The 26562-nt window shown below is 42.8% G+C and overlaps 1 protein-coding gene across 2 annotated transcripts in view; it reads right to left on the bottom strand.

Annotated features, from left to right (window-relative positions):
• Nucleotides 1-11068: 11068 nt before the first annotated feature.
• The window catches only part of ACAN (aggrecan), a 108880-nt gene continuing 93386 nt past the window's right edge, over nt 11069-26562 (bottom strand). For both annotated transcript variants that reach the window (XM_056571913.1, XM_056571915.1), the window contains 5 exons: nt 25324-25482; nt 23482-23564; nt 21906-22050; nt 16530-16712; nt 11069-13839 (listed from right to left, as the gene is read on the bottom strand). In XM_056571913.1, the coding sequence (XP_056427888.1) occupies nt 13760-13839; nt 16530-16712; nt 21906-22050; nt 23482-23564; nt 25324-25482 (650 nt within the window). In that variant the 3' untranslated portion in view covers nt 11069-13759. The remainder of the gene's footprint in view (nt 13840-16529; nt 16713-21905; nt 22051-23481; nt 23565-25323; nt 25483-26562) is intronic.

Raw genomic sequence — 26562 nt, 5'->3', positions numbered from 1 at the left:
CCCTGACCTACGATGGCCCCGACATACGATAATTTCAACATACGATGGCCTATCAGAGGCCATCGTATGTTGAAGGAAGCATCAACATACGATGCTTTTGTATGTCGGGGCCATCGCATAATCGGCTATCCGGCAGCGCAGACTGCTTCAGCTTCCACCGGATAGCCGTTTACGGTGCCCCGTGTGGTCCGCTGACGATCATTTACCTGTCCTCGGGGCTCCGGCGCGTCCTCTTCGGGATCCCCTGCATCGTCGTCATCACGTCGTCCCGTCATCCAATAGGAGCGGTGTGCGTAGCGATGTGGTGATGGCGGCGACAGAGAGAGAGGATGTCGAGGAAGCTGAGGCCTTGCCGGAGCGTCGGGGACACCACGGGGACGCGGCAACAGCGATGCAAGGTGACATCCAGGGCAGCAGTGACAAGTGGTGACGGTCAGGAGCGGCGGGGACACGTGAGTACAACTTCCTATGCAAGTGATCTTCAACCTGCGGACCTCCAGATGTTGAAAAACTACAACTCCCAGCATGCCCGGACAGCCAACGGCTGTCCGGGCAATGCTGGGTGTTGTAGTTTTGCAACATCTGGTGGTCCGCAGGTTGTAGACCACTGTCCTATACTTTACATTGCACGGATCCCTCAACACACGATGGTTTCAACAAACGATGGTCGATTTGGAACGTATTACCACTGTATGTTGAGGGACATAGTTACATAGTTAGTACGGTTGAAAAAAACATATGTCCATCAAGTTCAACCAGGGACCACTGTATTCATCATGTGAAGACGACGGAATTTACAAATAGAATCTGGAATTTCTTGCTGGTTGCTTGAATTGCTCACAAATCAATACAAATGTATTTAAAACTCCACCTATGCTGTCAGTTACTTTAACCTTGCAGTAAATAGAAAGCAATAATATTAAATATTATTGTTCTTTTTATAAATATATAGTACAACTAAAAAGTGTTTGTTACTATAGCAACTAATCTGATTAAATGTGACTTTCTTGTTTGTCGTTTCCTATGAGCAGCCCTTTTACATATAATTAATTAGCCTCAATTTGATTCCAAACAGTAGAGCATCAAAAACTGTGTAAATTTGAAAGCGAAGTCCATATAGAGGGGGGACACATTTGGCCGCTCATAACAACGGAAGCACAACAAGCGCAGGCAATGATAAAGTGATTTCCTCCTTAATCGCTTTATACTTTATAATCTATTTATTAGACGCTCAGAAAATGACTGCCCGTGCTTGCTTCTTCTAAATCAATAGATTGCCAAAATAGGGTGTTCCATAATTACATTTGATTGAGGTCTAGTACTAGCAATAGGCATATAATTATTAAGAATGTAGCATATTCCAAATGTAACAAGGAAATCACGGCACTTCACAAAAAGGTTGTTATTTTTGTTTTGTTTTTTCTTGTTCTCTTTTGAATTGTTTCTAACCCAGAATTTTACTTAAGTGACCTGCTGATACAAACAATGTTATGTCCTAAATACCCCAAATGGAGTCTTTGTTAATGACAGAATATTCAATGAAAAAAATAATTTGCATAGACCAATTTAGGTTAATAATGCCCATAACATTACCTTCAATAGTGCTGTGTATTTTCAAGGTGACATTATTTGCGTAATTTTGCTCAGTTTAATTCACCACTCAAAAAAATGAACATTTCTCTGTTTATTAATTTTTTTTCTTTTCTTTCTTCTTTTTCTTTCTCCCCCTCCCCCCCCCCCACCTTTAAATCAGGATTGTTTCATTCTTGAAAAAAACTTATGCTTTCATGCTAGTGCACATGACCATATAACATCTCCATGCAACCTCTGATTTTTTAAGGGGGTATACATTGATTTTTCTTCTGTTGGAATTATGCCAAATTTCACCAAATTCTTCTTTACAGTCATTCACCTAGTAAAGTATATCTCTGGATGCAGGGGTATAGCTCATGGGCCCTGGTGCAGACATTGAGCTTGGGACATCTTCTATTTACAGCTATGGGTATGACCTGTCCGTAACTTTCAGCTACATCATGTTATTGTCTCTAAGCCTTTGTAGCCAGTGACCTGGGCACTGTCTGGCAATACAGAACAGTATCAAGTAGACATTAATATACACAGGGGCACATAGCGCAATCCCTACATAGTGTACTGGATGCAAACAGTATAGCATGTAGGGGAAAATGTTTACTACCCTGATAACCAAATATATGTGGTGTCCCAGTACGGGATATGCTCCTACAGTCCTGTCAGGTTGAGTCCCTGTACGTCCTCAGGGCTCTCCTGCAGTGTTCCCCATAATGTGATTAGATTGTATATTAGGTGTAAAGGGCCCTTGACGTTGGTCACATGATTGTTAGTCACATGATGTTTGTCACATGTTTAAGTCATATGATTGTATTGTTTCCCAGAGAACCCCAGTGATCAGGTAACCTCGCTAGTAACCTATGGGCTCCTTGCACAGCCCCCCTTTATAATGAAGGGAGGAGCTGCAATCTCTCTTTTTGATCACACTTCATTTCCTGCTGAGGTCCCAGTGCCTGTGTCCAGCCATTGGAAGCCTCAAGCCTAAAGTCTGTAGCCACCTGTCAGTTGCAAGTAAGCTCAAGTTTTCTAATAGTCAGTCATCAAGTGAGTCAAGTCTACTGTCTAGTCACTGTGGCCTGCATTATAGTCAGTCTACCTACTGCAAGTCCCAGCAAGCCTGCGAGGTCTCTCTGTGTCACTGGCCACCTCTCTGGGATACTGGCTGAACTGTATAGCATGTAACACCTGTCTAGCCTCAGTAAAAACTACTGTTACCCTTAACCTGGCCTTGGACTCTTTATTGCCTTCCTAACCTAGGACTAGCGGTACTACCTTCGGGTGGTTATATAGGCAAACCATGCCCTGGCATCACGAACATGAAGGGGTTAATACCATCTACTCATGGCAACACCATTTGCCCCTTACACCTCACCTCACACCCCGTGGCTCACCACATATACATAATATCCAGTCCGGGTAAAACACTCTACTGAAGTATAAAGTGTGTGGAACTTCAGCTCCCAGCATGACCTAAAGAATGTTAATAATATTATGGGAGTTGTGCCCAACATTATCTTTCTTTGGACCATGTGTGACTATGGCGCTGTCAGACCCAGTCACAGGCAGAATAAACATTTACATCCAGGGACTCACAGGTGATGTTTTTCATTTTCTTATCCATCTGGCCCAGGACACCAAGAAGACTTCTAGTCACATCTTAACTATTGTCACGATGCCGGCTGGCAGGTAGTGGATCCTCTGTGCCAGAGAGGGATGGAGAGGACCGCGCTAGTGGACCGGTTCTAAGCCACTACAGGTTTTCATCAGAGCCCGCCGCAAAGCGGGATGGTCTTGCTGCGGCGGTAGTGACCAGGTCGTATCCACTAGCAACGGCTTACCTCTCTGGCTGCTGAAGATGCTGAAGATAGGCGCGGTACAAGGGAGTTGGCAGAAGCAAGGTCGGACGTAGCAGAAGGTCGGGGGCAGGCGGCAAGGATCGTAGTCAGGGGCAACGGCAGGAGGTCAGGAACACGGACTAGGAACAGACAAGGGAACGCTTTCACTAGGCACAAGTGCAACAAGATCCGGCAAGGGAGTGCAGGGGAAGTGAGGTGATATAGGGAAGTGCACAGGTGGGAGCCAATTAAGCTAATTGGGAAGATTGGGCCAGGCACCATCATTGGTGCACTGGCCCTTTAAATCGCAGAGACCCGGCGCGCGCGCGCCCTAGGGAGCGGGGCCGCGCGCGCCGGGACAGGACCGAGGGAGAGCGAGTCAGGTACGGGGGCCGGGGTGCGCATCGCGAGCGGGCGCTATCCGCATCGCGAATCGCATCCCGGCTGAAGGCGGGACCGCAGCGCACCCGGTCAGTGGATCTGACCGGGGCGCTGCAACAACGAAGATGAGGCGAGCGCTCCGGGGAGGAACGGGGACCCGGAGCGCTCGGCGTAACAGTACCCCCCCCCTTGGGTCTCCCCCTCTTCTTGGGGCCAAAGAACCTGAGGAAAAAAAACTCAATTTTTCCGTGATGAGGTCCGATGCACATTAGGAGGGGTTCTGTGTGGAAACGTACGAGACAGTCCAATCTTTTATTGTAAAAACAATAGATGTAGAGGGGTCTGGCGAGACTGGTCACAGGAACGTATAACCTGTTGATGAGAGGGGCCAAAAAAAAATTTCCTGCAGATCCGGAATCCAAGAAGAGCATAGTAGAGAAGGAGAAGGTAGAGGCTGATATCCGCACAGGCACAGTAAGGCGTGGAGAAGCAGAGTTGACATCAAGAACTGTGTCACCTTTGTGCGGAGTCAGCGTACGTCTTTCCAGGCGGGGAGGACGGATAGGACAATCCTTCAGGAAGTGTTCGGTACCGGCATAGTACAGGCAAAGATTCTCCATGCGGCGTCGTGTCCTCTCTTGAGGTGTCAAGCGAGACCGGTCAACTTGCATAGCCTCCGCGGCGGGAAGCACAGGAACAGATTGCAGAGGACCAGAGGAGAGAGGAGCCGGGGAGAAAAAACGCTTCGTGCGAACAAAGTCCATATCCAGGCGAAGCTCCAGACGCCATCCGGAAGAACGCATGTCAATGCGAGTGGCAAGATGAATGAGTTCATGTAGGTCAGCAGGAGTCTCTCGTGCGGCCAGAACATCTTTAATGTTGCTGGATAGGCCTTTTTTAAAGGTCGCGCAGAGAACCTCACTATTCCAGGACAACTCGTAAGCAAGAGCACGGAACTGAATGGCGTACTCGCCAACGGAAGAAACACCCTGGGCCAGGTTCAGCAGGGCAATCTCGGCTGAAGAAGCTCGGGCAGGTTCCTCAAAGACACTTCGAATTTCCGAGAAGAAGGAGTGTACAGAGGCAGTGACGGGGTCATTGCGGTCCCAGAGCGGTGCGGCCCATGACAGGGCTTTTCCAGACAGAAGGCAGAACACGAAAGCCACCTTAGACCTTTCAGTAGGAAACTGGTCCGACATCATCTCCAAGTGCTGGGAACATTGCGAAAGAAAGCCACGGCAATACTTAGAGTCCCCATCAAATTTGTCCGGCAAGGACAGGCAGAGGCTAGGAGTGGCCACTCGCTGCGGAGGAGGTGCAGGAGCTGGCGGAGGAGAAGATTGCTGGAGAAGTTGCGACTGAAGTTGGTGCGAAATGGTGGACATTTCCGACAGCTGACGGGTTAGAAGGGCGATCTGTCGGGCTTGCTGGGCGGCCACCGTGGTTAGGTCAGCGACAACTGACAGAGGAACTTCAGCGGGATCCATGGCCGGATCTACTGTCACGATGCCGGCTGGCAGGTAGTGGATCCTCTGTGCCAGAGAGGGATGGAGAGGACCGCGCTAGTGGACCGGTTCTAAGCCACTACAGGTTTTCATCAGAGCCCGCCGCAAAGCGGGATGGTCTTGCTGCGGCGGTAGTGACCAGGTCGTATCCACTAGCAACGGCTTACCTCTCTGGCTGCTGAAGATGCTGAAGATAGGCGCGGTACAAGGGAGTTGGCAGAAGCAAGGTCGGACGTAGCAGAAGGTCGGGGGCAGGCGGCAAGGATCGTAGTCAGGGGCAACGGCAGGAGGTCAGGAACACGGACTAGGAACAGACAAGGGAACGCTTTCACTAGGCACAAGTGCAACAAGATCCGGCAAGGGAGTGCAGGGGAAGTGAGGTGATATAGGGAAGTGCACAGGTGGGAGCCAATTAAGCTAATTGGGAAGATTGGGCCAGGCACCATCATTGGTGCACTGGCCCTTTAAATCGCAGAGACCCGGCGCGCGCGCGCCCTAGGGAGCGGGGCCGCGCGCGCCGGGACAGGACCGAGGGAGAGCGAGTCAGGTACGGGGGCCGTGGTGCGCATCGCGAGCGGGCGCTATCCGCATCGCGAATCGCATCCCGGCTGAAGGCGGGACCGCAGCGCACCCGGTCAGTGGATCTGACCGGGGCGCTGCAACAACGAAGATGAGGCGAGCGCTCCGGGGAGGAACGGGGACCCGGAGCGCTCGGCGTAACAACTATGCAGAGTCTGCTGCCCAGATGTCTTTGGACCCTTAACCTCTATATCATCTTCTACTATTGTCACAAACCGCCATATGTTTGCCCTCTGATCTTAATTATTATGCCACTAGGATACCTTAAATGGGTTGTCTGAATTTTTTATAAATAAATAAATACAATGCTGCTCTGCCAGTCCTTCCCGCCTCCTTTGTTTACATTCATGCTGAGATGACGTGCCCGTATACCCTGCAGCAAATCACTGGCTGCCGGAGTAGATGGCACAAGACCTAGAAGCCAATGATTGGCAGCTGGCTATAAGGGCACATCATCTGTGTAGGGAATTAAAAAAGAAAAAAAAAGTGGAGGACCAGAGAGGCAGAACTGGGCACAGCAGAGATCAAACCAGTGAATGTAGTATATTAAAGTAAATAATGTATTTATTTGTGCCACTCCCTTAAGTAATTTATTGATGCCACTGTTCCACTGTCCCTAACTAAAATGTACCACCATATCCTAGTGAACTGTGCCAGTGCCAGATCAAAATCACTGCCCCTTATGATCTATACCTCTGTTCTACAATAATTTGTGCCACTGTGCCCCTAACCCTTAATCATTGTTTCCCAATTTGTGGCTTTCCAGATGTTGCAAAACTACAAAACTGACCCTATGACTTTTTGCTGTGACAACGGCGTGCTCGCCACGTGGGTGGCCCGGAGGCGCACTATAGCTGAAGGGGGCATGACCCCCCTATGCCAAATTATCTGTGAGTTAGTAAAATCTACGGAGGCATGTACAGTCTTAGTAGATCATACTACCATAAACTCCCTCACGTTGTGAAACTGCCTGGAACAGCCTGAAGATCAGTGTGGTTTTCACAGCTGTTTTTGGAGCCTCCAAGTGGAGACGCCACAAAAAATTAACATGTTGCTTCTTTATTTCACACTGATCTTAGGGGGAGGGGCAAACCAGGCATTCCCGTACCCCGGCCAGATCAGCCCGTGACTCCATTTACTTTAATGATCCGACCAGAGTCAAACGGTGACTCCGGTCAGCTCAGTTTTGACCCGTATGCGGTTTTGGACCGGACCTAAAACCGTAGTATAATACAGTTTTAGGTCCGGTCAGGAAAATTTAAGTAAATGGAGTCACGGGCTGATCCGGCCAGTTTGCCCCACCCCCCGCCAGATCCGGCACCCGTATGTACAAAACGTGGTGTGAATGAACCCTTAAAGGAGTAAAAAAAAAAATGTTTTAATCAACTGGTGCCAGAAAGTTAAAACAAATTGTAAATTATTTCTATTTAAAAATCTTAATCCTTCCAGTATTTATCAGCTGCTGTATACTACGGAGGAAGTTCTTTTCTTTCTGAATTTATTTTCTATCTGACCACAGTGCTCTCTGCTGACACCTCTGTCCATGTCAGGAACTGTCCAGAGCAGGAGCAATTCCCCATAGCAAACCTCTCCTGCTCTGGACAGTTCCTGACATGGACTGAGGTGTCAGCAGAGAGCACTGTGGTCAGACAGAAAATAAATTCAAAAATAAAAGAACTTTCTCTGTAGTATACAGCAGCTGATAAATACTGGAAGGATTAAGATTTTTAAATAGAAGTAATTTACTAATCGATTAAATTTTCTGGCACCAGTTGATTTATAAAAAAATAAAAAAAAATTAAAAATATTCCACCGGAGTACCCCTTTAAGTTCTGTTTTCATGATTTTTTGACCATTCCCCATTGAAGTCCTAAGGAGCTGAAAACTGCATTTTTGGGGCATTTTATAGTCTTTATTTGCTCATGAACCTACCCTAACCTTTAGTTTATTAATTAACCTCTGTTCCTTCTGGGCTTAGGAGTCCAGTGTGTGGTCATATTCACTAAATGACAGCTATCTATGTAAAAAAAAAGAGCATACAGAAATAACTGTCAATTACTAAATAGGACCAGTAATATGAAAAACACAAAAACAGACAGACTGATACGCATCTAAGCGCAATTATCCTTATTAAAGGGGAAGAGGAATAGGTCTAAATGTGCTTACCTATAATTGTTGCGCTATGAGCACAACACCACAGCTCGCTTGTTCCCACAGTAAGTGGTACATGGAGGAGTGCAGCCTGCACTGGTCCCATGTCCAACTAGTGGAGGATGGTCAAATAGATCCAAGTAATGGAAGAAAAATCTTCCGGTGAAGTTGTGCAGTCAGCAGCGCTCTCCTCTCAGTAGGGACGGGCTAGTGAATAATACCCGGCAAGGAACGGACTTATAAAACAACAAATGAATATTGTCAATTCGTATCATTTTCAGTGAATGTTTGATTGTTTACGTGTTTATTTCTTTGAAAAATCCAATAAAAAACAATTGAAAAGAAAACAACAAAGGCATGCGAGGAAAGCGTTTCGAGGGGCGGGACCCCCTCTTCGTCCGGTTCTTGTTGTTCGCATGCCTTTGTAAAATAAACTGTTTGTTGTTTTATAAGTCCGTTCCTTGCCGGTTATTATTCACTAGCCTGTCCCTACTGAGAGGAGAGCGCCGCTGACTGCACGAATTCATCGGAAGATTTTTCTTCCATTACTTGGAACTAAATAGGACTACCCACTGGACTCCTAAGCCCTGAATAAGCAGGGATTTAGATTAATAACTGACAAGGCTCCTTTAAAAGATTAATTTTGGGAAATCATTAGTATCTGAGTAACTCTGACAAGGGCCTTATTGTGATGGCTAGACAACTGGGTCAAAGCATCTCCAAAAAAGTAGGTCTTGTGTGATATTCCTAGTTTGTACCTACAGTAGCAAAAGTGCTCCAAGGAATGACAACCAGGGAACCAGCACCATATTAATATTTATACGTGGAGTATATTTAGATGGTGTATCCTGCTTTCCCAATTGTGTTTTTTAAACTGTTATCATGTGTTAAACCATGTTGTGCTGTGTTACAATTTTATACTTTACTGTATGTTTTTTGTGAGTTCTCGTTCACTGTGGAATTTGTGTGAACAAGGTCTACGAGCCATTGGTCTGAGCAGTGCCGCCTCTACCTGGTCTTTTTTTTAATGTTAGTGAAAACACTGCTAATGTTGGCAATTTTTTATTGGTTTAAGTTCCTGGCAGCTGCAGAGAAAACATGCCAGAAAGATCCACTGAGGCACTTTGCCTAGTCAGTTTAGGAGATTGCCGGGTCCATGGAGAGTGCTGAGGTGCCTATGCCAAGGAAAGATGATGTCTCAATAGCTCTGTGCCATCTCAATGGATGCTAAAGCCAATAAGGGCCCAGAAGCTGGATAATCTGCAATAAGATTCTTTATGAGAGGACTAATACTTAATACTAGAGGGAACAAGGTTAGCCTCCTTGACAGCATTATGTATGCTGCTACAACTGGCAATGAGCACCACCAGTGTGTGTAATAGATTGTGTGCTGAGCTTTTCTGAAGGTGGTTATCCTGAAAATATCTGTATACTGTAAGCAGATAACTAAAACAGCTGACTAAGCCGGACTTAGAACCAGTTGCTGACTACAGCACCTACTGCTGGAGGAGGAGAAAGTCCATATGCAAGAATTGGGTCTGTAATATCTATCTGAGGGGAACATGTATGCCACTACCTTAACCTAGGATCATGAGCTAGATCAGACTACCCAAACCCCTACTAGACCCATCCAAGGGGCAGCCATGACTATTTGTTGTGTGTGGAGAGTGAAGACTAACCTAGTTGGCCCTATACCACAGAAAAGGTACTGTAGAACAAATAAAAAAATAAATGCTGACTATGATAGAAATGATCAGAACACACAGTACATCACAGCTTGCAGTATTTATGGTTGCATATTCGCAGAACGGTCAGAGTACCTATGCTGCTTACTATAAACCTTCTCAATGGGCACAAAGTCCCCATAACTGAACAATGAAAAAATGGAAAAGGGGGGCCTGGTCATTTTATTTTACATCCTGTCTACGGCTGGATTTGTACATGTCACTTACCTGGGAAAGAGATGGCCCCAGGATGGGAATATGGGAATATTTGAATGTGAATAGAGTTTAATTAGGAAACAATAAAATTAAACTCTTAAGTTTTAATTAGGAAACAATAAAAATTGGAATTGTATCTGTTGGAGGTGAACGTTACTTTCTTCACATTATGGTTAGGGTCTACCCATGAGCCTGGGGAGGCAGCACGGTGGCTCAGTGGTTAGTACAGTTGCCTTGCAGCACTGGGGTCCTTGGTTCAAATCCCACCAACATCTGCAAAGAGTGTGTATGTTCTCTCTGTGTATGTGTGGGTGTATTAATTTGAATCCATGCAGACCAATAAAATACATTTCAGAACAGGAAATGTTGCTAATAGGATCTTTTAACAGTACAGGCTCATGTTCTAATCATTATAGATGTTTCAAATATTTTCCAAACTACCTATTATACATTTCTTCAAATAGTTTTCTAAGACTATGTTCACATTGGAGGCTACATTGCAAATTCTCTTCAAAATGGCAGACAACATAATATAGCAAGTATTGTATTTTTATTTTTTTTGCCCAGTAACGTCCATTAAAATGAAAGACACCATGCTAGAAAACTGATGGACACCATTAAAGTTGATTTGGTCCATCAGACTCTGTTGATGTCCATCCATAGGTATTCTAGACTTAACATACATGTGGCGACTACAAAAAATTTTTCCCAGTCACAATCATTCTATTAAGTTGGCCTCTAATATGTCTCATCTACTACTCAACCGATCGATTATGTACTAATACTATGAAGTCAAAAGTAAGTGTTAAGATATGAAAACAAAAGACCTAAACATATAAATATTTTAAATCCGCAGACATGTGCCTGTTTTTCTGGGCAACTAACAATATATAACTTTATATCCAGCGTATAACTTCATAAAGCCAGGTACTGTTCTCATCAACTAAGACAAAATTGAAAATCCCCGTTATGTTTTATTGGCTCAGTGCTTTATTTCATAGGTGTTACATGGTACAAAGTACAGTGCAAAGACTTCTTTGGACAATGCTCATTGGTAGTAATAATGGCTATATGGTCCTATGATAAATCCATTGGCTTTCAGTGTATGAGGTTTGTAAAAACTTTTACGAAGATGTGTCAGATAAACACATTGAATACAAATATAGCATAAGAACTTGTCTGCAGTACTATGGGTTAACAATTAAGCAGTGTTGAATTAAAAGCAGTAGCAGATGCCCACCAAGTCTTACTGTAGTGAGAGTCCAAATGCACTTGATTTCCATAAAGGAAATACCTATGCCACAAGAGGGCAGATAAAAATAACAAAAAATTTTAAGCCATTTAATTACTAAGTTCGGAAATTCAATTCGAAAGTTCTTTTTTAAATAGCTTTACCGGACTTTGTAAACATATTTACTATAGGACTATATTTTATTTGACTTTATAAGGTTATTCAAATATTTTTGGGAATTAGCTTCCCTGACGGCCATAAATAGACATCTATTACCGGACTGAACACTTCCACTTGGGCACGGCCAGAACACTAAGCCTTTGTATCAATCTTTGGAAGCCACTCATCAATATACACACACTATTCACACACCTTTGGCTGACAACATATTCACACACCGGTCAAAACATATCACCGCAAATCCAGTAAAATAAAATACAACAGGTTTTGCTTTTTTATTATACACATTTCACAATTTTTTGTTTTCTGATGTTACACATTCTTTACTCTGTCTTCTCTCTATGCACGTTTTTATAAAATATTTGTTTTCCTTTTTACAAAAAAAAAATAAAATAAAATAGAAAATGTTGTACCTGACATCACACACAGAGGCTCCTCCAGAATTCCAGAAGAATATTGCAACTCCATTTAAATAAAAAATAGAACTTAGTATTCCAATTGTATTTTTAATAACATTACATTATTTTTAATATAAATAGGTGCACGGAAACATCATGCACTGCACGGTCCCCGGAGCAAAGATGGGGAAAAGACAGCAAACTGTTTCAGTCCTACTACGGGGAGTCATGAGGTTCTATCAAAGAGACACAGGCACAGCTGGCAATGCAGGGGAAGCAGAGTGACGGTGGATTGTGTTACCATTTTGCAGAAAACCTGTCCACGTTCTAGTAATAGTCCTTTCCTAGTATAGAGCTGTAGCTATAGTAGGCCCCACTGCAGATTTCATTCAGCAAAATGGGAAAAGGCGTATTATGGATACAATTTCTTGCATTCAAGGTTATGGATGATTGATAAGACACAGACACGCTTCTGTCAAGCATTTAACAAATCCACAGGGTGTCCCAGTGGTACACGTGATTTGCACATTACAGGGCATGCCAAGCTTTATCCAAAAAGCATCATAACTTGCCAACATAACACTAGCATAGATAAGAAGCATTACTTTGTAGAAGACGGCTATGAATGAAGATACATAAAGGATGGGTCACAAGGGAAATGAGTTGTCCTTTAGATAAGGAAAGAAACAAACCCTAAAGCAGAGTTGGTTATAAACAGATCTGCAATGACGACTCTTTTTGCTTAAGTGCATTGTTACTTAAGTGCAGAATAAGTATATAATATGTGTGCAAATATTTCAGAGCATACTTAAACATAAGAAGTGAGGACCTTGTAGAAGAGCAGCGTTGGGCCATGCGTGAGTCAATCGTCTACAGCAGAAAGCCAAGTAAAGTCTTATCAATGCAACAAGCTGATCTCTATGTGAGGGTCCATAGAGATTTATGGCATGTACTCCATCAAAGGCTTTCTGAACATGACCTTAAAGGGGTATTCTGGCTTTACACATCTTTGTGACCCCCACAATCTCGGTGCAGCCCCCGGAATTCTGTGCCGGGCACTGAATCCGAGACGGGGATGTGATGTCATGGCCATGACATCATGCCACTCCCACTCCATTCATGCCTATGGGAGGGGGCATGACGGCCTTCACCCCCCCCTCCCATAGACATGAATGGAGGGGGCGTGGTGTGACATCACCAGAGGCATGGCCCGTGACGTCACATCCCCATCTCGGAGGCAACACCCAGCACAGAATGCCAGGGGCTTCAACTAGATCGCGTGGGGGCCCCCGCAGCGGGACCCCTGCGATCATACGTCTTATCCCCTATCCTTTGGATAGGAGACAAGATATATAAAGCCAGAATACCCCTTTAATATTCATAGGTGCAGTGGGAGAGGACTATTCATGGTAGCACACATGAAATATGTCTACTGCTTGTAGTTTAGATGCCATCATATAGTACAAGCTCATACGTGGACATTCTTCTCAATCTCTCACCCACCCCACCCCTTTGTCCTCTCATGTTTGAGATACATTCAGCAATTTTTCACAATTTTTTTTAATTTTTTTTTTAATTTTAGGTCCTTAATGTGCAATGAATGGCTTTGTTACTATAATTATATTTTACTGAAATTCGGCCAGCCTGGAGTTTAAATAATAAAAATATTACATTATTATCACATTATATTTAGTTAAGGCAGAGGGGAGATAGTCTTTATGGCTTCACATAGCCTTTCCTATTTCCAATCAACTCTTCCACCCTCCATTAAGAAAGGCACAACATGATCCCTGACAAAGGCGCTCCTTTGACTATTAGAAACAATGCTGAAACCTAATTTGCTTTGGTGCTTTTTTTTATATACAGCTTGGGTTCTCTTCGATATAAACTCCTTATATGACAAAACAAAAAGAAATTGACATTGTTAATATAAATGTTCTTTACAATAAATTTTTTTTCTTTTCTTTTTCTTTTAATGGGCCATATTCTGTGCAACATTGCTAGTGGATTTCGATCGACGTCTGGGGCTTCTCTTATGTCTGTAAGTGGAAGCTGCAGGGAATTAGAAAACAGAAAAAAGGGTCATAAGTCAGTTATATTCAGAACTGTACCTTATTATACTTAATATGAAGAGGTGAAGGCTATGAAAGTACATGTTAACTTTATGTTTAATATCAAATATAATAAAAATAAATATATAACTACCGTATATCTATTTTATGCAGAGGGGGTGGGGGGGGGGGGGGGGGGGTCTGGTTCAAAGCACCATAGCAGATTAGCTGAGGGAAAGAGATGCAGTTTTCCAGTTTTACTTTATTGCTTATACAGACACATAGCTGCACCAGGCTCAGAACAGTATATTTGTAGTGCTGTGTCTGGCTAAACAATAAAGAGGTGTGGTGCTCACTGGAGTGCCTAGGGTTTAAAGGGGTACTGCACTGCACCAGAGTCCAGAACATTTAGTTCTGAAAGCTGGGTGCGGGCTGCGGGGGTTGTGACATCGCGGCAATGCCCCTTGTGACGTCACACCACGCCCCCTTAATGCAAGTCTATGGGAGAGGGTGTGATGGATGTCACGGCTCCTCCCATGGACTTGCATTGAGGGGCCGTGACGGGACATCACAACTAAACGTTCCAGACGCTGGGGCAGTGGAGTACCCCTTTAAGGCATCCTATGGATCACTAATGGGATTTTCTCTATAACTGTCACACTTTTGAGTGGACTTTATATACACAACATATGGCAACATCAATCTCAGTGTGAGATAGTACAGTAGATGTTTTATTTCTTCATAGCACGTGTGATCTCCAATGCACGATTCTGCTCTGTAGCAACGGCATAGCTATAGGGGGCCCAGTGGTCGCAGTGGTATTCTGGCTGTTAGGCCAGAGGGATCCACAGGCCCCGATCTCCTCACTAACACTAACACTGTCTCTCCCTTTATTAATCAGGCAGAAACTCCTGAATCACTCTGCTTGATCTTTTTGTAGCCATACAGTTATACAGGAGATGTGTTGAAGAGACAGCACTGGACTTCACAGCTTGTGCAAATGATCATCCAGGAGTGACAGCCTGGAAAAGCATACAGAGCCTGTAGAAGATAGAGCACCAAAAAAGACTGAGACTCAAATCTTGATGGAGTGTGACTTTATTCACTCCCCAAAGTTCCTTGAGAAAGGCAGTTTTTTTGCCGAAACGTTGCACTTTGGGGAGCAAATAAAGTCACACTCCATCAAGATTTGAGTCTCCGGCTTTTTTGGTGCTGTATCTACTACATGCTCTGCATACACTTATACAGTTACAGCTGAATAGACCTTTTATTCCTCATTTCTATGGTCACTGCAGAGATGAAATAGCCAGTGCAATGCTCTGTAGAGGTTGGAAGGTATGCAACAGTATCCCTTCAACTTATTTAAAAAACCCTTTACTTCCCTAGACCACCAGGGATCCTTAAATTAACGTATTCACATTCCCAGACCTCCAGATTTACTTACACTAACCAGCTCACTCCTCCACACTCCAAGGCATTATATTTAACCCTTATTACTCCCCTAGCCATTAATACCTTTACTGTTGTAAACCACCAGGCATACAGACAAGTCCAGTTTAGAAAAATGTATCCCCAATCCACAGGATAAGGGATAAATGTCTGATTTCAGGGGATCTTTAACGCTTTCATTGCTCTAGACCACAAGGGACGTAGATCTGTTCTAGACCTGAATTCTTTATACTATTTGCCTGGATGCTATATGGCTCTCAATATCTGGTCATGTGACAGCTAATTGTCTGGATGCTTCATATTCATAATTATATGATCTTTTTCTCGATTTCCTGGCTTGGACAGAAATGTTCCCAGGTTGAAAACTTTCCCCCCATCCCCACCAGCTACAAAGGCTTAAAGGGAACATTGGCAGAGATGCAGTAAGTTATGGCATACCATGGCCAGAAACCATAAAGAAAAGTTGCCTAGAGGGAATGAGCCTTTAGCTATGCCCCAGCTCTGTCTAATGTGCTGAACAGTAGTGGAACATATTCCATCTCTTCCACTGTTTGTTCCAAAAGTTGTAAACATCCAACATCCATCCATTTCTGGCTGTTACTTTACTTTATAATTGTATTCTAGGGAACCTAGGAGGGGCAAAGCATTTTTATTATCACGTTTTGGTACCTAGTAGACTACCCATTGTGATAATTTGAATGTTAGGTAAGTGGTATTCTAAGAAGTTGTAGGAGACCTTATTAAAATTCACAGTTTCCCAGCTTCATGGGCAGAAGAAAATAATCTAGTAATGTCTGTATATTATCAGCTCCTTATCTCTACTGTACCATAGTATTTATAAACCCAGCTATGCCATATTCAATTAAGACTATGATGACGCAAATATTGTTTTAGATAGAATGGACTGTTTTTGTAAGCTGTCTATTATAAGGGTGTAAGTATATAGGAAATAGATTGTGTTTATTTCTGTACACGCAAGAAAGAAAAGTCAGTATATAAATAACAGAGCCTGGCATCATTTGATACAACCTGCCATTAGCTGGAATAATCACAGGATCATTAGGACTTGTGCCAAAAGGAGAATTAGTAGTTATTCACAACAACAATTAACTGTGTGGAAATTCATGTACGTTGATGTGTTTAGCAATACCGCTTGAGTGAATGCATTAAAATCCCAAATACAGCCCCCCTACTCAAAGAAATCACCAAAAAACGGTATCACAGACACAGAGGGATACTTACGATCTATGCACTGTATTCTTGGCTCTTCCCATTGCCCACTTGGTAGGCATCGAACTATAGGAACATGGCGCTGTAGGAGACCTTGGTTACACTGGTACCGGACTAAGGAGCTGATTTCATACCGCTCCCTCTTTCTTCCTAATGTGTAAGCATTCTCAACCACTGGAGGGTCACCACAAGCAACTAGGGGGAGGAAGAATAAAGAGAGGATTACTTGTTTTACTAAACCCACTCAGAGACGTAGGAAGAGTTTCTCTTGCCTGCGGCAAAGGATCAGATCACTGCACCATTCCTCTAAATACTGTAACCTGGACCAGGTGGACTGACTTGGCTCCCCCAGAAAAATGAGTGTGCTTGTAGTTTTTGGAGAGTTAGAAAGAATAGCTGCTATCTAAATTTGAGCATCAACTATCTAAGGTGTCACTGTCAACTATCTGAGCTTGGTGAGAAAGCTAACAAATGACACGTGTGCTAGACAGTATTGACTGGAGAAAAAAATAGTTAAACCTAAAAATAATTCAGTTTCTATGTTGCCCTGTTTGCTCTAAAGTAACAAATTTAGCTTTGCTACTGAGCGACAGGGTATTCCGGGTTGAAGACTCTGTCTGAGTGGCCGCCACCCAAATCATTTGGCGCTGGGACTTGCAAGTGCTGGGAATTGCACTGCAATATAGTTGTTGTGTAATTGCGCCAATCTTTTGGCATGTGAATTTGCGCTGTGGAGTTCTCCACCACTGAAATTTAACAATGTGAAAGGGTCAGTGGATGACCTATTTACATGACATTAGTGCAGCAGAATCTCCAAACAGAATTCTTGATCGGACATTCTGTAGTGTGAATATATCCTAATGCTGGGAACTTTAGTATACATATAGTCCCCTTAGATGTTTGGCTGGATTTATATATGGTAATTATGAAGGCAAAGTTAATGCTTTGTACTTCTTGTCATGTTCCTCAAACTCTTCTATTTAGCAATAACCTCGGCACAGCTCAATTCCCCCAATCCCCCTCATATTAACCCGTTCCTCCTCTGGACAGCTTACTTAGCCAGGTGGTGCTCATTGTTATGCATATGAGCCACAAACACTATGATCCATAAGAAATAATAGACAGGGCACTCACCACAGGCATTTTCTTGAAGCCAATGCCTGTGGTGAGTGCCTGGATTATAATGTTCCTCAAACTGTTGCTACTGCCATAAAGAAATACTGCTGTAATAAATGGGTCTACTTGTTCTGTAACAATGTGAAAGTACGTGGTAAGTCTTAAAGTTACAGCTACATTAAAGGGAAATTCCAGGAAAAAAAAATCTTATATCAACTGGCTCCAGAAAGTTAAACAGATTTGTAAATTACTTCTATTTAAAAAAAGATATTAATCCTTCCGGTAGTTATCAGCTGCTGAAGTTGAGTTGTTCTTTTCTTTCTGACAACAGTGCTCTCTGCTGACACCTCTGTTTGTCTCGGGAACTGTCCAGAGCAGAAGTTGTTTCCTATGGGGATTTGCTCCTACTTTGGACAGTTCCTGAGACAGATAGAGATGTCAGCAGAGAGCACTATTGCCAGACAGAAAAGAACAATTCAACTTCAGCAGCTGATAAGTACTGGAAGGATTAAGATTTTTTAATAAAAGTTATTTACAAATCTGTTTAACTTTCTGGAGCCAGTTGATATAAAAAAAGTTTTTTCCTGGAATACCCCTTTAATGCCAGGACCCAAGGTGCCTCTTATTGTCCAGAGCATCACATTGCTTCCTTGCGCTTGCCTTTGCTGTTGCTCAGCAAGATACAGGCAGGCTGTGATGCCCTGTTTGTTCTCACACCTCTTTAACATATACACCATTAACTTTTTTTTAGCAATTTAAGGTACAGCAACTCTTCTCTTCTAGCCTTTACATCGCACAGGCATCAATTAACATTGGCAACCAATGGCCCTGTTGTTGGTTCACTTGGACTTGGTAGTTCACTTGGTAGTTCCTTGGACTACCTCTTTTGTAGGCATTTACCACAAAAGTGCCATTTTGTCAGATCCTTACGCTTGTCCGTTTTATATTATTCCTGTTTTAAAGAGTACCTCTCATGATCTTGTTAAATGTTAAAATCCTCCCAGATCACTGCCACCATCATGATAAACCACCCCCTGCCTTTATTTTTTATTATTTTTTTGTTTTCTACCTTGATATTGCTTTGTATTTTCTGCTCAGTCAGATTCACAGACTGGGAAGGGGTGTTCCCCAGCAGGCATGACATCAGCTGAAGCCATACAGGGGAGAACTTCCTCCCTCACTCTGCTACACACAGCCTAGAGCAGCTTAGTGTGAGATGAGCTATGATTGGCCAAGGCTGCCCCCCCCCCCCCCCTCAGCACTTCAGACTGCATTTCCTGATTTTAGACTTCTGCCAGGCCAGCAGGAGTCAAAAGTCTGAGCAAGATATGGGGGGGGGGGGGGGGGGGGCAATGTGCTCTGGACAAGTAGGGAGACACCTAGTGGCAGCTTTTTTAAACACAAATAGAACATAGAAAACACACTTTGTTTATCGAAGTACAATAGAATTTTTTTTTTTTATTTACCATAAGGAGTGCAAGAGCATACATTAGTTTTAATGATAATGCCCATTTAAATGCATCAACTTTACGAACTGACTGCTGCCTAATATATCCCATAAATATGTAGTCATATTTTCTAAAGGTAAATCTGCTCACAATGGTTCTATAAAGCGACCACCAAGCAACACGCTGCAGATTCTTAGTTGGCATCTATTCCCTGAATTTGGTTGCTAGGGTCGTGAGCGTTGCAGCTGCCTCACTTTACTGTGCCAAACAAGAAAAGTAAAATCAACAATTCCCAGGCCGCCACTGCACTGGTACTGTGCTATAAATAATAGCCAACTTAATAAATGTCCTTGTAAATAATTGTACAATGTCTCTCTATTCTCCTTTCCTAGATGAACTGGCCAGCATATTTATATACCATTCTAGGCTTGTCTGACTTTTCGGTGCTTAGCAACAATATTGAAGAGGATTTGCCTTAAACAAAGCATGTTGTTTCATTTGAAAGTGGCACAAGACTTTCCTCTTTGTGAGATGTACTAGAAGAAAGAAAATAATGGGGAAGTACCCGCAAGAAATTACTCCTGCTCCATTTAACAAAGGCATGACTTTAAATTTTCGGCTGCACCCTTCTATGGTCTTCTAACTGCAGTTTGCAGTCACAATTTTCACTATTCTTTTTTCACTATAAAATGTTTTCACACATGAAAACTGTTAAAAACAAACTGATAAACTGACTTTAAGTTTAATTTCCGAATAATACATGAAAAAGATTTTGCCATTATTATTGCATTTTCCCAATGAAACTGACAGATACACAAAAAGAGATGTGGCTTTGTGCATAAAAACTTTATCCAAGGTATGAACAAAACAGAAAATGAATGAAAGCAGAACATTATTTTTGGCACAAATTTGGCATAGGTTGCACCTAAAATGAATTGGTGAAATTGTGCAAATTTTAGATATCATATTTATTGGGGTATAAAGTGCATTGGCCTATAACCCTCATTTTTCCATGGAATATTTGGGTAAACAAAATTTGTCCTACAGGCTACGGTGACGTTCTGCTCTGTCGCTGCGTGCTGACGAGTGATGTCACGTTAAGGACGACACTTGCGCTGCACAGCGGCAGCGCAGGCAGCTGCTGGAGCCTGCTGGAGCATTCCGACAGGTAAATATGAAAGCAGGCGGCGGGGGGCCTCTTTAAATCATTGAACCGCAGTGGCTTCTGCGGGGCCAGAAAGAGTTTATCGGCGTATAACATGCAGATAGACTTTTAGCTTAAAAAATTTGTGTTATATGCCAATAAATATTATTAAATTATTTAATTATTATATTTAATTATTAAAGATTTTATAATAAGGACATAGAAAATTTGCACCAAAAATGCACCAAAATGGGCATGGGCATCCGCAGGGCAGGGGCACACTGTAACATGCTGCATACATGCCTAAATCCAGTCCATGATGTATTGCTATACATTTGTGAGAATTTTTTTTTTTACAAATGTTTTTTTTCAAGGGGTAGTTGGGAAAACCCTTCCTCTTCCCCCTATACCTCGTAGATGCCCATGGCTGTGTGCCACTTTTCATTTTCAGGCACTCAGTTTCAATTGTGCACATATGAGTTTAAACTGCAACCAAGCCTAATTTTCTATGTTGTTCAATTCAGTAAGTTGTGAAAAGGTAAAACCATTTAATTTACATATTAACAGCGGAGATTCCACTGCTGAAAATCTGGGGCGGACAGCCCGCGGAGAGTCCGTCCCTTTCAAACTCACAGCAGGAAGCACGCTGCGAGTTTGATACAAAATATGCTCGAGTCCTTAGGGGTACTTCACAACTAGACAAGTTATCCCCTGGATAGGGGATAACATGTCTGACTGCAAGGGTCCAACTACTGGGGACCCCTGTGATCTCCGTTGCGGCATCCCAGTCATGCAGTGCACGGAGAGAACTCTGCTCTGTTCCGGATGACTGGCGATCACAGCCATCACACCCCCTTCATGTTTATGGGAGGAGGCATGATGGCTCTGTGTACTAGCCGTTATAGACATGAATAGGCATAGACAGAAATGGAAAAGGCATGGTGTGATGTCACGAACAAGGAAGCCCCAAGACTCCATGTTCATCAACGCCGCAGCACCGACCCGGAAATCGCAGGGGGTCCCAGCGGCCGGACCCCCTGCGATCAGACATGTTGTCCCCTATCCTTTGGATAGGGGATTACATGTCTAGGGGCAGCTTACCCTTTTAAAGAGTAACTCAACCCAAAACTGAAAATTCTTTTACTTTACATTACCAAGGTACTGTATCTTGCAAATAATATTTAAAGGTGTATTCCAGGCAAAAACTTTTTTTTATATATCAACTGGCTCCGGAAAGTTAAACAGATTTGTAAATTACTTCTATTAAAAAATCTTAATCCTTCCAATAGTTATTAGCTTCTGAAGTTTTCTGTCTAACTGCTCAATGATGATGTCACGTCCCGGGAGCTGTGCATGATGGGAGAATATCCCCATAGGAACTGCACAGCTCCCGGGACGTAAGTCATCAGAGAGCAGTTAGACAGAAAACAACAACTCAACTTCAGAAGCTAATAACTATTAGAAGGATTAAGATTTTTTAATAGAAGTAATTTACAAATCTGTTTAACTTTCCGCAGCCAGTTGATATATATATATATATATATATATATATATATATATATAAGTTTTGGCCTGGAATACCCCTTTAAGCTTGATTTTGCCCTGCATATCATGTTTACCCTTCAAAAATTTTAAGAAAAAAAACTAAACATATTTATATATCTGTATTACTAATGTTACCTGTTCCCTTTTTGCATGTAAATGGCAGGTGGTAGTTGCAGGGTACATCATTCCATTCGCCTCTCTCATGCCAGATCATCACCACACAGTCTTCTCCTGTGGCAAAGAAGTTATCTGGCTGGTTTGGTCTCCAATTTTCATACAGCTAATAGCCAAAAAACATATATTATTATTAAAGCTTAAAGAAGAAAACTAAAATTGAATTAGACTAGACTGTAAGGGATATAAAGTGCATGGCAGGTATTTATTGAACCCATCTTACTCGTATTAGACTGACTGGATAACACTAAAAGCTCCATCTTTAGTAGAAAATACCATTATGTCTGTAGCTTACAAGTAGCTATAATTTCCCCCAAAAGTCCTATCTATATGAAAGCATGAATAATAATTTTACCTGTTTCTTAAATTACTATAGGTAACAAAACTAAATCACAGTAAAATGCATCGGTGAGAACCAGTAATGTTTTAGCTGTCAGTAAATGTCAAGATCATCAATACAATGATAGAAAGTGTGAACTGCAGTATTAATAGTATCACATAAAAATTCATAGATGTAGACATCGATGTTTATTGCCGTATTTTTCGCTGTAAAAGACGCACTTTTTTGTCCCCAAAACTGGAGGGAAAAAGTTGGTGCGTCTTAAACGGCAAATACCGCGGTGGTCCCTGCGGCCATCAACGGCCGGGACCCGCGGCTAATACAGGACATCACCGATCGCGGTGATGCCCTGTATTAACCCTTCAGACACGGGGATCAAAGCTGACCGCCGCGTCTGAAGCGAAAGTGACACTAACCCGGCTGCTCAGTCGGACTGTTCGGGACCGCCACGGTGAAATCATGGCGTCCCGAACAGCTTACAGGAAACCAGGAGGGACCTTACCTGCCTCCTCGGTGTCTGCTCCGTGCCGGGATCCCCTGCATGGCTGGCGCTCTCCTTCGTTGTCATCACGTCGTCGCGCACGCTGTTCCGTCATCCAATAAGAGCGCCTTGCATAGTGGCGTGCATAGCGACATGATGGCGGCAACGGAGAGCGAGGATACCGGGCAGCAGAGACGTTCCGGAGCGACGGGGACATGGCGACAGCGATGGAGGGCGACCTCCAGGGCAGTGGTAACGAGCGGTGATGGGTCCGGAGCGGCGGGGACACATGAGTATTACCTCCTATACCAGTGGTCTTCAACCTGCGGACCTCCAGATGTTGCAAAACTACAACTCCTGGCATGCTGGGAGGTCCGCAGGTTGAAGATCACTGTCCTAAACTTTACATTGTATTTGGTGCAGAATCTTTTTTTCCTAGATTTTCACCCTTTTAAATTGGGTGCGTCTTATGTGCCGGAGCATCTTATATGGCAAAAAATATGGTACTTTGATATTTTAAGTAGGTTGTTGTGTGGAAGAAGTTTTTAAAGGGCTGGTGTAAGTTTGGATAAAGAGATTTACTCTTTTCTCCTAGAAATAGCTGCACTCCTGTCCATAGGTATTCAGGAGAATGTAGCTCGGCTGTTTTATCAAACAGAGTTTAAGGACAAAAGTCATGTATTCTTGTGCATATTCACATAGTTAGCACCTCTTACCATAGGACTGCCATCAGACCAACGGAAGTCATTTTCAAGAGTTTTATCATTGAGTCCAATCCACTGGTAGTCTTGTGCATTGCCTAGGATTAATACACATACAGGTAAGGATGAACAGGCAATTGATCACAACTACCATATTGCAACAATGGTAGATCTAAAGCAGAAAAAAAGGATGTGATACACATATTTTGCACATTTTTCACACTGAATTGTAAAAGTTATTTGGCACCGCTACCAACATCTCTGCTTTAGTAAATAGTTGAATTGTTCATACAATAACAGTCCTACAGGATCTTTGCATCTCCTGGTAATGTATGACTATGTTGACAACCATGTGTTACCATTTCTTTTGTCAACGAGTGTGTAGGACCCCAACTGGTCACACCCAAGTGTTGTTTTTTTTATTAATTTGGGTAGAACAACACAGAAGGCATGTCACATTTTTTTTTAAGAAGACAAAAAATTGCCCTTTTAAAAGCATTATAAAAAAAAAGCTTACTTCATACTGTTTTATTATACATATAAAGGGGTATTCTGAGCTCTCCCTTAGCACGGCATGAGTGCAGGCCCTGGGTAGGAGATCCGGTAGACACTTATCCCCTATCCTTTGGACAGGGGGTAAGTTGTTCAGTGCCCATTTAACTCTTTGTCTATGCAAAATCATTATTTCATAAATATTAAAAGGGGTACTCCGGTGCTTACACATCTTATCCCCTATCCAAAGGATAGGGGATAAGATGCCTGATCGCGGGAGTCCCGCAGCTGTGCATGATCACGGGGCACCCCATTTGTAATCAGTCCCCGCTCCTGGTCTGATTACGGTCGGCCGCAGGGTCGGCGGCGTGTGACGTCACCCCTCCGCCCCCGTGTGATGTCACGCTCCGCCCCTCAACGCAAGCCTACGGGAGGGGGTGTGATAGCTGTCACGCCCCCTCCTGTAGGCTTGCATTGAGGGGCGGAGCGTGATGTCACACGGGGGCGGGGGTGGTCTCGAACACGCTCCGGGGACTGATTACAAATGGGGTGCCGTGTGCATGATCACGGGGGTCCCCAGCTGCAGGACTCCCGCGATCAGGCATCTTATCCCCTATCCTTTGGATAGGAGATAAGATGTGTAAGCACCGGAGTACCCCTTTAAGCTCTGATTATTAGAGTGTTCAGAATAATAATCCTTTTTAGATAATAAAGACAGTGCTTAAGGGTCCACATCCACTTAGATTTATTTATTCACATTCATTTTTCAGTATAAGCTTTTTATTTGTTTTTCATGCATTTTAAACACCTTTAAATCAGGACACTTGTTCCTATTGTATTATAGAAAAGAGGGGATAATGTACATATGTATTCAGGTTCATTTTAAAAGCTGCGTTTGGCTTTTACAAGAAATAGAAAAGGAAATTAACATCAGTGTCTATGAATACAGGGTCACGATTTAAATGAGTTTTTTTTCCAATAGTTGGCACTATCTTTAAAGGAAACCTGTCACCAGATTTGACCCTATTAAACATCTTGCGTGACTAAGGGGGCACGCCCCCGAAATGCCGTCGTGTCCGAGGTGTCGAGCAGACAGAAAATCTGAGCTCTGTGTCCGTTACAAGCTCTGCTCCACTTTGTTATGAAGATTTCTACCTCTACTTCTTTGAAAATGAAAATAAATCTCGGACGATTTGGAAAACGATCAGCCTAATCGTGAGTTACTACCCTGCTGGGTCTTTAAAGATGGACATTCTTTCATCTATTGTCTAGCCCACGGTGTGTACTATAACTACCCTAAAGGACCCACTTCAGTACTGTCACATAACCAACAAGACACCCATAGTTGCCCAAAATTCCACTCACCGTTTATAAATTCCTGTTCTTCAGGAGTCAAGATGCTAGATAAATGTGACTGATGAGTACGACAAAGATTTTCTGCATCAGCCCAGGTTTCTCTCTCTGAGAAGTGTTTATAGCAGTGTCCTTGGAATTTGGTCCATCCGTCATCACATACATCAAGATCTAAGAGATACAAGAAAATATTAAAGTTGGGAGAAAACATCAATAGGTTGAAGTTATGTGTCCACCTCATCTTCTTTCAGGATTGCCAAGGAGAGCTCAGAACCTGTAGAATCCAAAACAACACCAATATCAGAAGGAAAAAAAAAAAAAAAAAAAAGAATGTTATTAAGTTTCTTTTACCTAAGAATCTTAAGTAACAAGAAGAAAGAATCACATAATCTCACTCAGGCAGAAATTCATGACGAACAAAGGTAAAAAGGAAAAGATTTCATCTGCAGGTACCTTTCAAGATGCCATTTTAGGATGCTGACATTGAAGTTGATCCAACCCAAACAGAAAGATCTAAATGTTTGGTAGACATTGTTTTATTTAATGATAACTTGGAAAACAAAATAATTAAAGATCATTATGGCTTCATGGAATTGCCTACAGGTTGTAGATCAGCATCAGGGTACTGAAAATAGTTGTACTTTTGTCAACTCTTTGTCAACTTTTCAGTCCCAGGGGTATTGTCAGGACTCAAGATGACATTTTTATATTACCAGTTCTTTAACACTAGCAATAACCTAGGACAAATGTGCCTACATTTATTTAAAGCCTGGTAAAAATCAAGTACTGTATGAAAGAGACTTTTGTGGTAATAGTCAAACATTATTGTTTATGAAACATTATAGTTATATATAGTTAGTACGGTTGAAAAAAGATATACGTCCATCAAGTTCAACCAACGAAGGGGAAGGGATGTGATTTTATAATTCTGCATAAACGTTAATGTTATATTGCTCTAGGAATTTATCTAACCCTGTTTCGAAGATCTCAAATGTTTCTGCTGTGATCAGTTCCTGAAGTAGACTATTCCGTAAATTTACAGTTCTTATGATAAAGAAAGTGTGTCGCCCCTTGTGACTAAACCTTTTCTTCTCTGGATGAAGGGAGTGCCCCCTTGTCCTTAGAGGGGGTTTAACCTGGAACAGTCATTCTACAAAGGTGAAAACATGAAGCCATCTAGTGTATTCCAAGATCTAAACAACCAATTGTCTAAAGTACGTGAGGAAGTTTTTTATTTTTACAAACTAATAT

Source organism: Hyla sarda, chromosome 4, assembly GCF_029499605.1.
Source record: "Hyla sarda isolate aHylSar1 chromosome 4, aHylSar1.hap1, whole genome shotgun sequence".
Taxonomy (NCBI): Eukaryota; Metazoa; Chordata; class Amphibia; order Anura; family Hylidae; genus Hyla; species Hyla sarda.
Note: the sequence above shows the minus strand (reverse complement) of the source record. Positions and strands in the feature narration are given on the sequence as shown.